Source organism: Hetaerina americana, unplaced genomic scaffold (genome assembly GCF_022747635.1).
Source record: "Hetaerina americana unplaced genomic scaffold, ioHetAmer1.1.p SCAF_2, whole genome shotgun sequence".
NCBI lineage: Eukaryota > Metazoa > Arthropoda > Insecta > Odonata > Calopterygidae > Hetaerina > Hetaerina americana.
Window position 1 is genome coordinate 54,468,993 of NW_027286763.1, and position 14,527 is coordinate 54,483,519.

General features: G+C 35.0%; 1 protein-coding gene across 1 annotated transcript in view; it reads right to left on the minus strand.

Annotated features, from left to right (window-relative positions):
* Patr-1 (Protein associated with topo II related - 1) overlaps positions 1-14,527 on the minus strand; it is a 38,872-nt gene continuing 24,345 nt past the window's right edge. The window contains exons 10-14 of the mRNA XM_071585003.1: positions 12,136-12,312; positions 9,862-9,987; positions 6,347-6,508; positions 5,680-5,961; positions 1-1,909 (exon numbers count right to left, since the gene is read on the minus strand). Of these exons, the coding sequence (XP_071441104.1) occupies positions 1,511-1,909; positions 5,680-5,961; positions 6,347-6,508; positions 9,862-9,987; positions 12,136-12,312 (1,146 nt within the window). The 3' untranslated portion in view covers positions 1-1,510. The remainder of the gene's footprint in view (positions 1,910-5,679; positions 5,962-6,346; positions 6,509-9,861; positions 9,988-12,135; positions 12,313-14,527) is intronic.

Here is a 14,527-nt window from a genome sequence, read left to right on the forward strand (position 1 = left end):
TTAAATAAAAAATCAAATTTATTCACGGCATCAATCATAACTTCATGTCATGCATTATGATGGGACACTTGTATTTACATCAGACGGGAAAACAATGGCTTACAAATTTTGTACACAACCATTTCATCACAGTAGCGGGGAAAATTTGATGTACTTCCCACTTCTAATGCATAAAATTAAGTGACAGGTTTGAAGCTTTGCATCTCCCATCTTCAGATCTCCATTCAAAATGAATACCAAAAAATGCTACTAAAGAAAAGTAAGTTTGCTTGAAAAACCAAGAAGAACTGTGATTCAGAAGATTCTCACTAAAGAAATTAAGACACCTTAACAATTAAACCTAATTTTCAGTATTATTCCTTCTCTTCCGGGCAACCTGAGATCCCTGTCTTAAAGAGTATTTATTCCATTTAAAGTGTTATCACTGCAATGCTTCCATAAAATAATAACAGTAATGAATCCTTGGAAGTGAAAATGAATAGTTGAAGTCAAATCAATAATAGTGTAAAACCTGTTGATTGTGGCATACAGACTGTGTCATGCATTGAAGGGGAGACGAAACATTTATGTACACATTTCTTTTTACCACAAGAATGTCACTGCTATTCCTCCATACACACTTTCAATGCATAACGGTGCTGGTATTATCAGTCTCATTTACAACATAGACAGCCAGCAAGCTGCAACATAACAAATCAATAATAGTAAAACTTCTCTGCACAATACAAAACAACAAAATCAATAGCAAAATCATAAAATTATTTACATGTAACTCATGTAGATTTCATATTCCTTATGTTTGATGTCAACTAAAATTAATTCTTTACATTAGCTGAAATATAACACATGCCAATTAAGCACACTCGACGCAATTACCAAAATAGCATGAGGTTAGCGTCTACCAATGATAGTTTATACAACTGTTAGACAAAGAAGTTATTTGCAACACTTTAATCATACATCAAAGTAATCAATTTTAAAATGTTCTAGATATGTGAGAGTTGACATTTTCAACAAGACTCTCATTTTTAATAAATAGTAAACAACACTGCCTCATGATATTTCATGCCAAGTTGTACGGAATGCTAACCCAAAACTTGATTGCACATATTAACAATTGACCTAAGAATTTGATAACTCAAAAAATGGTCAGAAATAAAATTTAACATCCATGATGACATAATTCACTTGATTTAACTGATGAAGTAATTCCACTCAATGGCAGACATGATTGTTTAACTGATACTAATCCATAAAAAATGTTAGAATGCACATAGAGTGTGCGTGCATCTTGTCTTTTGTTCACAGATTATAAAAAATAGCACAAACAAAGCAGCTCATTCTTCTTCTTATTGAAATTACCTGCCACCAACAGCAGAAACATTATTCTCATTTTCTTGGATGGTGTGCGAACATACAGTCATCAAATAAATAAACTCCTTAACTGAAACAAATGGCATTAAGCATTTGAGTGCACTTGTTTGATGTGTCCTCATAGTAAAGCCTGTTTCTAGCTGTCTGCTACCAACTTGGCAGAACTTTTGACAGGCGCTGCCTCTTCATTTAAGCTGTGCAGGGCCTTGCTGAGTGCAGCCAATCTCTCAACTGAGATTGTCCAACTCTCTCCTTCAGGTAGAGTAGGCAGTGTTGGTGAAGGAGAAGAACCAAGGCCTTTGGGTGTGGAGGTGAGGCGATGCTGACTGAGTATTGAACCCTTGAATGTGGCAGCTGCTTCTGGTACTGCAGCTGCTGAATCGAATAAGCTATCCAGGAACTTGCTCCACAATCCATGCTTACTGGATAGTTCACTCCTATCTCCACCCCCTTCCATAGTACCTTCATTCAGAACACCCTTTGACTGAAGTTCGATTATCCTTTCTGCGATAGTCACCACTGATGATGACCCAAACTAAATTAATGAATAAATATGAAAATGTAATCATTAGGTAAGGCATTGAAGATGAAATGTGAAAATAATAAGAAAGGCCACTAGATTCTAGACTAGAGGATTACACTTAATTTAGATATGGGAGATTAATAATAAAAAAAAAACAACTTGGAGGATTACTAGTGGCTTTCATACATACGCCACAAGAAAACATATTTAAATGTACAATATCATTACTATCATTGGTATTCTACCATTTAAGGTAGATTTTGAATGGGCACAGATTAAAAAATGGTGTAATGATACATTTCCTAGCATCTTCCAACAAAACAACCTGACATCCTAAAGTAAAATAAACCCTTCTTCAATTCCACACAATTCCTTCCTCCTTTCATCCACCCCAACATGCCTATCATATTCCTACCCCTTCCTTGCATACCTGATGTTCTCCCCTCTATCACAGTCTTCAACTACTCATAGCCAATCAAAATGCCCAAAAACTATCTTTCATGCCTCATTAAATTTCTAGCAATAATCCTCTCCCTTCCTATACCATGCCTGGCAATTCCTTGCCTGCTTTCATTTATGTCCATTTCACAGTTTGCATCTTTTTTCAAACCCACATTTCAAAAGCCTACAATCTACACTTATCATCTTGCTGATCCTATTCATCATCATGATCCCATTTCCACATTAAACAAAACCATGCTTCATATCAGAATTTTAACGAGTATTTTCTTTACATCTTTATTTAATATTCCTGACACCAATTCCTCCTCCTTGTAAAAACATTTTACTTGATGCTATTCTTCTTCTTATGTAACTATTTATTTGACCATTTTGGTCGAGAACACTTCCACGGTGGGTAAACTGTTTCCCTGCTCTAGTTTATGAACTCATATTTTAATATTTAACTTAGCTTTCATCTTTCTCCAAAACTCCATTACATTTGTCTTATTTACATTTATTATCATCCTATACCTATTACCTTGGATAACTGGCAAACTGAAGCTTTGATCACAGGCAAACCTGTTTATTTTATGAACTGCCTTTCATTTCTATCCCTAATTCTTCCCATGCCACTTTTGCCATTGCCTCCATATACATGTTGAGCATCAAATGCGATAATGGATGAAACTGTCTCACTCTTCTTCCGCCCATCCCCTGTCTCTATCAGCCACTTGCACCTGAGACAAGTATAGGTTGCGGATAAGTCTCCTATCCTTCCAATCTATGCCTATTTTCCGCAAAATATTTATTAATTCTAACCAATACACTCTATCAAATGCTTCCTCCAAATCTAAGAAACTGATAAATACATCCCGATTGATTTTTATGTTCCTATCTATCAGTGACCTCATTACTGCTATGGCAACATGCATGCCTTTCCCTTTCCTGAGCCCAAACTTATTATCCCCTAGGTGTTCATTTGTCCCACCCTCCATCCTCTTATTGATGTTCCTGAGAACCAATTCAGCTGCGTGCAAAATCACACTTATTGTTCAGCAGTCTTCACATGAAGTAGCCTTTACCTTTTCTGGTATAGGAACTGAAGTTGATCAAATTAAATCTTCTGATCAAATACCTCCCTTGCAAATGCTACAAATTAGTCCATTAAAACATTCCCCTACATTTCCCTAAAACCTTATGTAGTTCTACAGGAATATTACCTACTTTCCATGATCATATTTGATTTCAATGCCTTTAATGCTCTTCCTATCTCGCCATTCAGTGCCTAGATCTAAGTTATCTTCATTTAAGTCATACTCTCCTTGTATGCCTAAAATTGCAGGAATTTTTTCTTTGTGGAATCTTGCTTGATGAGCACCTTGCATAGCGAGCAATTTGCATAAAGAGCAAATTTGTTGATTCTGAAAATAACTCGCTTAACATGTGACTTTTCGCATAATCCGTAAAGAATAGAGGGGAATTCCCAGAATGATTGCATGCGTGCTACTTCAGTTTATGTTTAGCACTCACTCCGCTAGCATTTTAGTGTTGCTAGTGATCAGACATTTTTCTAAACTTGTGTTCAGACTTAATATTAGTGATTCTTTGGTGCTAAGTTTCATAATGTTTTGTGCATAGTTTAAAATTTAACCCTGAAGAAAAATCCACAAGAAGAAAGCCATGAAATAATAATAATAACTGTAGAAATGAAAAGTAAAGTCACTGAAAATCGGGTGAGCGTGGCTGATCTTGTATGAACATTATAAATCAGTTAGCATCAATGATTTTCATTTTCTTCAAGAAGGACAAAATAAAGGAGATAGATGTTTCAAATAGTGACTAGAGTATGTATGCGACAGGCACATATTCTCAATAATGTTGAAAGGTTGATTCTCATATGGATACAGGAAAAGCAATTGCAACGCGACAATATTAATGACAATATCATTTGTGATAAGGCAAAAGTGATTTTTGCCGACCTTGTTAAAATGTCTGAATCAATTGCCAAAGAAGTTTTTAAGGGAAGTCATGGCTTGCAAAGTTTAAGATTAGAACCATGCTGTTGTGAGGATCCATTTTGAAGTAGGAAGCTTTAACTCAAAAGGCATTATAAAATTTTTCAGGATGCAACCAATGAGGACTAGTATGTATCAAGCAGTCAACATACTCACAACCATCAATTAGACCAAAAAACTTCCTATCATGAGCTTCATGTATTGTTTGATCATTTGGGAAATGAAAAATCAAGCTACCATAGCAAGCAAAAATATGTACCATAAATGAAGCATTAAATATCTACATGACCGTGACATTCCATCACAACTAAAAATTAATGGTATAGAACATTTCTACATATTAGACACAAAAATGTGGATTTGTAGCATGAAGAACTTCTGCACATAGAAGACAGGACCATTTTTGTAATGGTCGACATGGAATTCTTTATATTATCTAAAGCCAAAGAATTTGCAAATGCATGTAGTTATGCCCTCAACTTGAACACTTAACTCTTATCTCATTCTCCTGCAATACTTCTGGAAAGGAAGAGCACAAGAAGTTTGCAAATTGGAAATAAGGGCATTATATGAACAAGTCCACAAATAGCTGCTCACCTTGTTCTTCCATAAAGAGCAAATAAATACTACATTAATGAAAAGGGCTACTTGCTACCTGGAATACGCATAAGATCCTATCCTTCTTACTCGCATATTACTTTTTAGTGGGAACATTTACATTCATATTTAGAATGGCAATATAACCACTTTACACAAATGATCCATTTTTAACTGTTCATGTTCTTGAGGCACTTATCAAACAATCTATTATTAAGCCAACCCTCTTGAAGTCAAAGTAGATCAGATATACTTCTTCAATAAAATCATTCTGGCATTTGAAAGCACAAAACAAAAATTCATTACTTTAATATCTCCGATAATGATTTTGCAATAAATGATGATTTGAGGGTAATAGGACCAGATCAATGATCACTTCACAATAGAATTTCAAATAATCTCTACTAACAACTACACAATATTTTGAGAGGAACGAATAGCAGACTAAATTTGGCCTAAAATGCACACAGATTGACAAGATACACAAATTGAAATTAAGTAGGATTGAAATAATTATGTTTGACCATATTAGAGGCATTCTTGGTTCAAATAAATAACTCAATAAGTTGCAAAATATGTAACTGAGAAACTGAGTCAGTGGTATGGCGAAAAAGGAGGAAAAACTAACAAACATAACCATCTCATTACAGCTCATTTCTCTTCCTTTATGAGCCTCAGAGAATGCACCTCATATGAATGAATAATTTACAATTCATGAAGTTAGCTCACCTTGTTTCCCAGTGCAACTGTTAGAGGATTCTTGGAGCTAACTAGAGGGGATGGAGAGCGGGAATGAGCTAGTGTGGAGTTGGGGACAAGGGTCGACACTATCTGCGATAGAGCACCAGGACCGACTTCTGAGGCCCACTTCTGAAAGTGAGGAATGAAGAGGGGCAAGCAGCTATCTGCCGAATCCTTGCGAATAACACTTGGCAGATTTCTGAACAAGTATATCCATAGCTGTGTCTGCAATTCAGGTTCTAAATGTGGAAGTAATCTCACAACCAGCATCTGGAAAATATGAAGGAGTGTGTTGAAACAAACCCAAACAGTACTTGTTTAGCCAAGCCTGCTTCCTTAAGTTTTATGAAGTAGCAAGCCTTTGAATTTAATCATATGACACAATGTTAAATCATAATATATTGACAATATAAAATATTACCCAAATGAGTTTATATCATCACAACCAACTTAGTATTTAAAAAATTAATCATGCATTTGGAATCACTTAACAGGTATGCAGTATAGTAAATAATTAAGGTTCCAAACAACTCAATCGTAAATATATGAAATCTTGTTATTCCAAAATTATGAGTTCATTTTGCATTTGGTAGGAAGATTAATGTACCATTCTAGTTTCAAGATTGATATCCATAAGGAATAAGTCAATACTCACTTTTCCTTTCCTAAAATTCAAAATTGCTGAAAGCTTTTCTTCCTGTTGGAGAGAATTGAGGATTTTGGCCAAAAGATCTTCTTTGCTCTCTGTGGTAGTAAAATCCTGTTTTTCAATCCAAGGTATTTTTAAGTCTTCAATTTGGAGAAGGAATGTATACAACTGTAATTAAAAAAATTCCACATATATAAATGACCAGTTCCATAATGTTAACATTAATGAATGTAAAACTAAATATTTACACAGCCAGTTTAGAATACTCCCATGCCTTCAAATTTAAACATAAATATTAGCTTACAAAAATTGTCCTTTAAGCCTGCTGAGTTAATTTAGTAGGTGTAGAACCCAGGCGGAAACCACTTGGAGGGCACTCATGCCAATCAAATGGGTTCAGTAAAAGTTAAGGTAAGAATCCAGGGCATTGACACATGGTGCCTACCAATGCATAGGTCCTAAATTTAAATATGGTAAACCCTCGCTAATCTGGACTCCCATATCATCCAGATGGAGAGTCCTGATGTGTACTGCAGGTGGCTTATTAAGGGATCATGAGAAGTAGCAATGCTGTTTATTAGGTAGGTTTTGGATGGACACCTCCATCAAATAAACATTTTGTTTCTCCCAACAAAATACAACCCGATATCCTACTCTACAACAAGCCCCTCTTCATCTCTGTGTACTTGCTTCCTCCCTTAATCATATCCAACATCCCTATCCTATTCCTGCTCCTCCTTTATTTGCCTAACATTCTACCCTTTATTATAGTCTTCAACATCCCACTGCCCATTGATATGCCCTTCATCCATTTTTCCAGCCTCCTTATAATTTCTCCCAACAATCCCCCATCTTTGCCCACCATACATCCTCATTTGTTTTCCTTTCCACACCCACATTTCAAAAGCCTCCAATCTACATCTATCATTCTGCTTCAATGACCATGTTTCCACGCCATACATAACTATGCTCCACATCAAAGTTTTGATGAGCTTTTTCCTAAAGTCCTCCTTATGGAAGTTTCTTTGCCTAACGCAATTATTCTCCTTACGTCCCTACAACTATTACCATTTTGGTCCAAAACACTTCCGAGATATGTAAATTGTTCCACCTGTTCTAGTTTTTGCCCTCTTATTTTAATGTTTAGATTAGCCTTTCTCTTTCAGGAAAATCCCATAACCTTTGTTTCATTTATATTGATTCCCATTCTATATCTATTGCACTGAATTTCCAATTCACTCAGCAATGCTTGCAACCCCTTGGCTGACTGACAAACTAGAGTTTGGTCATCAACAAACCTAACTGATTTTATGGATTCCCCACAGATTTTAATTCCTATCCCGAGTTCTTCCCATTCCTCTTTAATCATTTCCTCCACATTTACATTGAACAGCACCGGTGATATCCTTCTCTGCCTAATACCTCTTCCTAACACTGCCCATCAAGAATCTCTGTCCCTCCTATCTATTCCTATTCCTACAGTATATTCATTAATTTTTCACAATTCACTTAACTAATGCCTTTTTGAAATCTACAAAACAGGCAAATACATCCTGATTGTATTCTATAAATGCTGTACCCTGCTGATAAACATATCTTGTACGTTGGGTCTAGCGGCAGAAAAACTAACATACCTCTTGACATTAGCACCAAATGAGAGTGACAGTGACATAAAACAACTTTGAGCATAAAAACAATGTGAATTTTTGCCACAAAATGGATATTGACGTTTCTGTTAGGAATTTATCATTGCTTGAAGTACTTAAGGTACTCATTGACAGTTTTTTCCAAAGATATTTATGATTTACCAAAGAATCAATTTTTTGGCAAAATCTGCAATATTTTATTATTTAAATAAGTTTATCCCACATTTGAGAGGGATCTTCTTATATTTTGGGGCTCTAAAGCATCATATGTAGCTGCAGGAAGTCATTGACCAGCATTAGTGCACAATAATAGGGGGAAAACATTCCATGGGGTTTTGTGTGTGTCAAAACATGGATTATCCAGATCCAATCTAATCTGAACAACCCCCAGCCCTATATAGTCCAGTTTAGCCAGGGTTTGCCAAACCTATTATATCCATAAGAAATTTACAGGAGGAAGTAAAAATGGATTCAGGGCATTTAAAAGTATTTATTTAGTGTTGCATTGGACGGAGCTTAGAATTGTAGCAGTATTTGGGCAGCAAATCAACCAAAAACCTCCGTTAACCACCAGACTACTCCATCAAGATGATAACAACCCATGAATAAATAATACACATGTACACAATATTTTGCATGGTATTTCCACATATTAAAATTCAAACAGTAATTAAGAACCATTTTCTGTGGTTTGAAGTAGCATCAGAAATGAATGAAATAGGAAGCTGTAATATTGCTCTTGACCAGAAGTGTGTTGCATTAATAAAGGAAATGGTATGGAGCATTGCCAGAGTGATGAATTATAGCACATAATTGCTAGATCATGATTTTGCGACTTTCTGGTGATAATATAAATCTAAGATCAAATAAATTGAAAACCAAGAATACATCATTTTCAGTCAACCAGGAAAAATGCCTGAAATCAGGACATTTCTACTTTTCCACTTTGTACACCCTAGTCATGACTTTGATGTTAATACTTATCATGTCATACACGTTGAAAGGATAAATTGAGCTTCTTACACAGCCTTCTTTTTAGACTAACTATATTAAATAATATTTGTTTTAAGCCGCAGAGGGTGACTAAGGCATATGGCTCAAGGAAATATTATTTAATATTGTCAGTCTATGCCATAATTGCAATAAAAATGATAATCCAGTTTTAAAAGAAAATAAATGACAATCAACTCAACAAATGTGTATTATCAAACAATATTATATTAAACTTACCCCAAATGGAATAACATTCCATTTAAAACCTTGTTCACATTCCCATGGGATTTTAAAGAACCGTAAGTAAGAAAATGAATAATTCATCAGATTAATCTGCATTGGCAAGTTTACCTTTGCTGATAGCAGTTTTGCCCAAAAGATTTTTCAAAGAAATGCATGATTCTTAATAATAGACTTTTAGTCATAAAGAATAATGTATGATGGAATGAAAGTATCTTATTTCAACATTTTCATACAAAATAACATTTAAAAGCAAATATTTTAGTAAGATACAATTCCATAAAGCAACATTGCTGGGACTGTTTGTTTTCCCAAGTGCTGTAAAAATAAATTACTGAATTCAATCTGACAAAATTAATAAAATTGATGACATATTTGGAGCTAAATATCTTTTTATTGCAGCTATTGCTTATGGACAATCAACTGACAAAGTGACAGAAGAACCTTCTTTATTTGCCTAACAGAAGTAAAACTTCTTAAAAATGCTATTTAATTCAAATATCCTTCTTGCATACATATAATTTCCAAGATTGAATAATACACAGAATAAAAAAATGCACATATGCATTTTGGACAAAATGTGTTAACTTCCCCTATACAATACAAAGAAAAATGAGAACTAACTTTGAAAACAATATTTACCCTTTCAATCTCCAACTTGATTCTTCTTGAGTCCCTTGCTGTCAATTGTGATCCTCCTGTTTCTAATTTCTCAGGAGGAGTCATGTCCAGATCAATTATTTTACGGGGAGCCATTACACTTACCACCTATTAAAATGGAAAAATACATTAATTATCCTTAATAATGAAAATTCTAGCTCATCCACGCTCAGCCTGAACTGTAAGCCTTACATATTGCATTATTGCAAATTTCTTATGAACTGTGTAATGCTTATTGATAGGGTGAGCATCCATGCAAGGAGTAAAAGACAACATAAACCATTTCCCTGAAATGTGACTTTCAGTATGCAATTTACTGGGAATGGCTGCTACTTGAGTTGCCAGTGAGTGTGTGTTTTCTCATTTGCTGCTAATGATGCACCACTTCAGGATAGAGCCTAGCTCCCAAATAATTAGAGCATATTAGAGCCAATTAGAAACTGTTTGTGTCAAGCTACTTTTTCCACACAAAAATTAAAATTATAAAAATTCAAAACTTTATGTTAAGAGTTAGGATACACGGTACATGTTCTTTACATGTAATATAACATGGTGTTTTATTCCATGTTACAATTACACTTAACATCTCACTGAAGTGGAACTTGCAGTAAGTATGTTCTGGGGTACAGATAACACTGAAGCAGCTTTCTCATTTGCCGGTCATGTTGATATCAGTTCTGAAAAAAAGCTAGGAACGTTTTCTCACCCCATTTTAATCCTATAATTGAGTAAGATTTGCAGATGATCAAGATTTAGTTAGTCAGTCAGACAAAGGGTTACAATCATTGCATAGGTCATTCAAAAATCATGCAACAGATATGAGATGAGAATCAATATAAACAAATTGAAGGTTAGGGGATTTTCAGAAAAAGGAAGCTTGGTTAAAAGTTAAAATTAGAGGGCAAAAACTAGAGCCAGTATAACATTTTACCTATCTTAGAAATGTTTTGGACCAAGGCGGTCAAATTAGTTGTGCCATAAGGTTAAGTTAGTTAATTAAATTTTTTGATGAGGAGCTTTTTATTGTGTAGCTTGAAAAAACTTGGGGTTGTCTAGGCAATATGATGTGCATACATTAGAGACTTTTCAGATTACACCATGGATGGTGGAAATGAAAAATGCAAATACTAGACTGGTAAGGAGGAGAAAGCTTTGAAGGGAGAAATCCAGAGGAGGCAAGAAAAGCATATGTACAGCAACTTAATAGAGGATGGGAGGTTGAAGAATATAGTAGAGAGGAGGACAAGGATAGGCAAATTGACTGGAATGAAGGGGAGTAGACAGTATGCAGAATGATTTAGGTTTTCCTGCCAAGCATGGTGTCACTTTGGGTCTCATTAGGCAAACCCTAGAAACATAGTGATGGCTAGTATGTGCGCCCATCCAAAACCACCCAAATATGACCGTCAATTTTTAACATTTAAATATTGAAAAACTGATACATAGTACATATATACATTACTGCATTCCACTATAAGACTTATAAAAATATTTTTTATAAGTTTCTTTTACCGTGGTTCATGCCTCTGAACCTTATCTCTTAAACTAAAGACAAAGTTCCCAAAGACATGAGGAATGGAGTACATGCATTAAAGCACACTGAATGTAACCTGAAGCATATTGGGCATACAAGACAAAAATTAAAGAAAGGATAAAAGAACACCAAAGATGTGTAAAGAATAAAAACATAACATCCCTCTTCGCGAAGCACCTCATTGAAAGTGACCACAAAAAAGACTTTGAGACTAAAATTCTTCATTTTGAAAACAAAGGTCAAAGGCTCAATGCTTTGGAGCAGTTAGAAATTTTGAAAAATTCTCATCTGTTGCAAGGATGAACTTGCCAACAAAATTTTGTATCCCTCCCACTGCCCACTCCTAGACATTCTACTCTTCAAAGTCAATGATTGACACCGAAAGATGTAATCCTCTTTTCCTCCCAGTTACATTTTATCCCCCTCTACCCCCCCTTAGAAGGTATTTAGATGAAGTTCGCTTCTATAAGGACCACCTAGTGATGACGTTCAACATCAAAACCTGGGTCATTTTTTAAAATAAAGTGAGTGGAATTACAAAGTCAATAAATTCATTTTAATATCTTATAAAGACAGCTTAGATATATCAGGAAAACAAATTAGTGACAGAAAAAACCATTGACAAAACCAAAAAATAATATCATATTTCACTTCATACTTCAAATACAAAACAGGCTTATATTCCTGGGAGTAACACTTTATAAACTTAAAAATAAAATTACCTGTAGCTTTCCCAATGAGTTTTCAAACTGAGCTGGGGTGTACTTGTGGTGCTCTGTTCTTTTGTTGTCCTTCTCACGTAAATTATGTTCACGTTCCAGAGACTTTGTCTGTGCTAACAGGCCATTACCCTTTCCTCCAGCAGCCATCTCTCTCTCCTTTTTCCTTCTAGCATACATCTAATGTAATGAAAGGTAATTGGTAATCATTAAACACAGAGACATAATTAAAAATAATTAATGTAAGCCGAGTCAAATTATGATGATTATGCCTTTTTTTTACTGAAACAAATGGTAACTCAGAAATAAGATGGAAAGAATGAAGAAAAATGTACAATATAATACAAAGTAGCAACTCATAAATATGAATACATTCTAATTAAGCTCATTTCTTGAAGCAATCACTAAAAGAATCTAATTTTTCACAAATATAGAATTCCTTGGATTGGAATTTGTCAAAGTATTAACACCATAAGTGTTTAAAGTTGGCTTTAACCTCGTGGACAGTGGCACCTCGCGCACGACTACGAATGCATGTGACATTGTATGTACGGTATTTTGTCACAACATCTAGTTCCTTTAAAAGCCCCAAAATTTCAGAGTTTAAGAGGACGCCTCAGTAGCTTAAGTGGCTAAAGCACTCGACCGGATATTGAGGGATCTGGGTTCGAGTCCCAGTCAAGGTGAATGATTTTTACACTCTGAAATTGTTGCATTGAAATGCACATTAGTGGATGACTCCGTTAAAAGTTACTGTTGCGGCATCTCCCGCAGTTTCTTTGGAATAGAATTCCTCTTAATATTGAGCTATTGTTGTAGATGTGTTATGAAAGTCTCACTTTAATCTGTTACATCACATTTAAATTACATGACAATATACCATTTCTTGGAAATTATTCATAATGTTATAATTCTTTTGATACACCATTTTTATTTCAACAGGATTTCAATGTCTTTCTTAAATGCCATTATTTACTAACCACTAGCGACTAAAGATTAGGGGCCCAAAATGATATAAATATGAGACATCAAAACATTAAATGTATCTTGATTACCTCTATTTCACCTGAAAAGGCAATTGTACACTTGAAGGTGGATAAAAAGTTCTTTCCTGAACTTGGCAATAATCATCTTTGCACCTTGTCTATTGTCACACATTAACCATCAAATGTGTCAGGAAGGAGGCTGAGAAACACTTCTTGCCTCATTACCTTTGTATAAATTACATATGTGGTATTTCTGTAAATACTTTCTTCAAGTCATGGCACACATTTCAATGATCATTCCACCGTCTTATTCCTCTGTCTGATCTAAAATTGGCCAGCTAACAGAACAATTTTAATCTCCCACTAACTTGCATGGATTTCAAATTAATAAGAAACTCATCATACTGATTATCCAGCTGCTTAACATCCTGTCAATTTCTTCTAACAAAATCAATTGAAGTGGGAAGATTCTGTCAATGTTTAGAATTTCTGAAATCTGTTTATGAGCAGACACAAATTACTCAAGTCCCATAGGAAACAATTGAGCTTTGAAAAGGACATTTCCCACAAACTACTAAATAAATAGGTGGGGTATGAGTGCACTGGTCAGTAAAATACACTTTGAAAGCAGACCCCTGAAGTTATGCAAGCCTTGACTTATGGCAAATCCACACACAATTGGCCACTGTCTAAGAATACCATTCAGCTTTAGCCGTTTCTGAACATTAGGGCAAAATAATCTTATTTTCATGCATCTATACATTGTCACTTGATGTAAACACAATATAAGTTATCACAGGATCCTGGGAAGAAGTTGAAAAACAAACGAATGGTTTTTTGGAAACAACTGTCTCTCGAGTTCGTGGGTATCACAGGCTTTTTGGCAAATGATATTGACAAGGTCTCATAATGTTGACAAGCTTACTTTTGCCCTTCATTAGGAAGTTGAAGAGATGGGGAAGCCTAATTTGTATAAGCCCAAGTACCAGACACACCTTTTAACCTAGATATTGCCACCGAAATAGAGGGTGAACATCAACAAAAATGTAATGCCCAAGCCCTCAGCAAATGCACAAATTTCACGTGACACTTCAGCTAAGGTGCACTCCTGACCACCCGTAGACAGAGTAACATGATTCAGCTTCCTATCAATTGGGATACAACTGTACTTCCTTCAGGAGTATATATTTATTCAGTCTAAAGTGCACTGTGGGTATTTACCTCTACCAAAATTGAACAAAAAGATTCTTTTCTTAATCTATTCTCAATTTAATTTTGATACAATAAAACTGTGGTAAATCTATATCTAAATGCAGATATGAAGTCGGCAGAATTGCAATAAGGCCTGTTTTTGTAAGATAAAATTTGATCAGTCATGCAGTTTTTGAGACAAAGAAATTTCCCTTGAT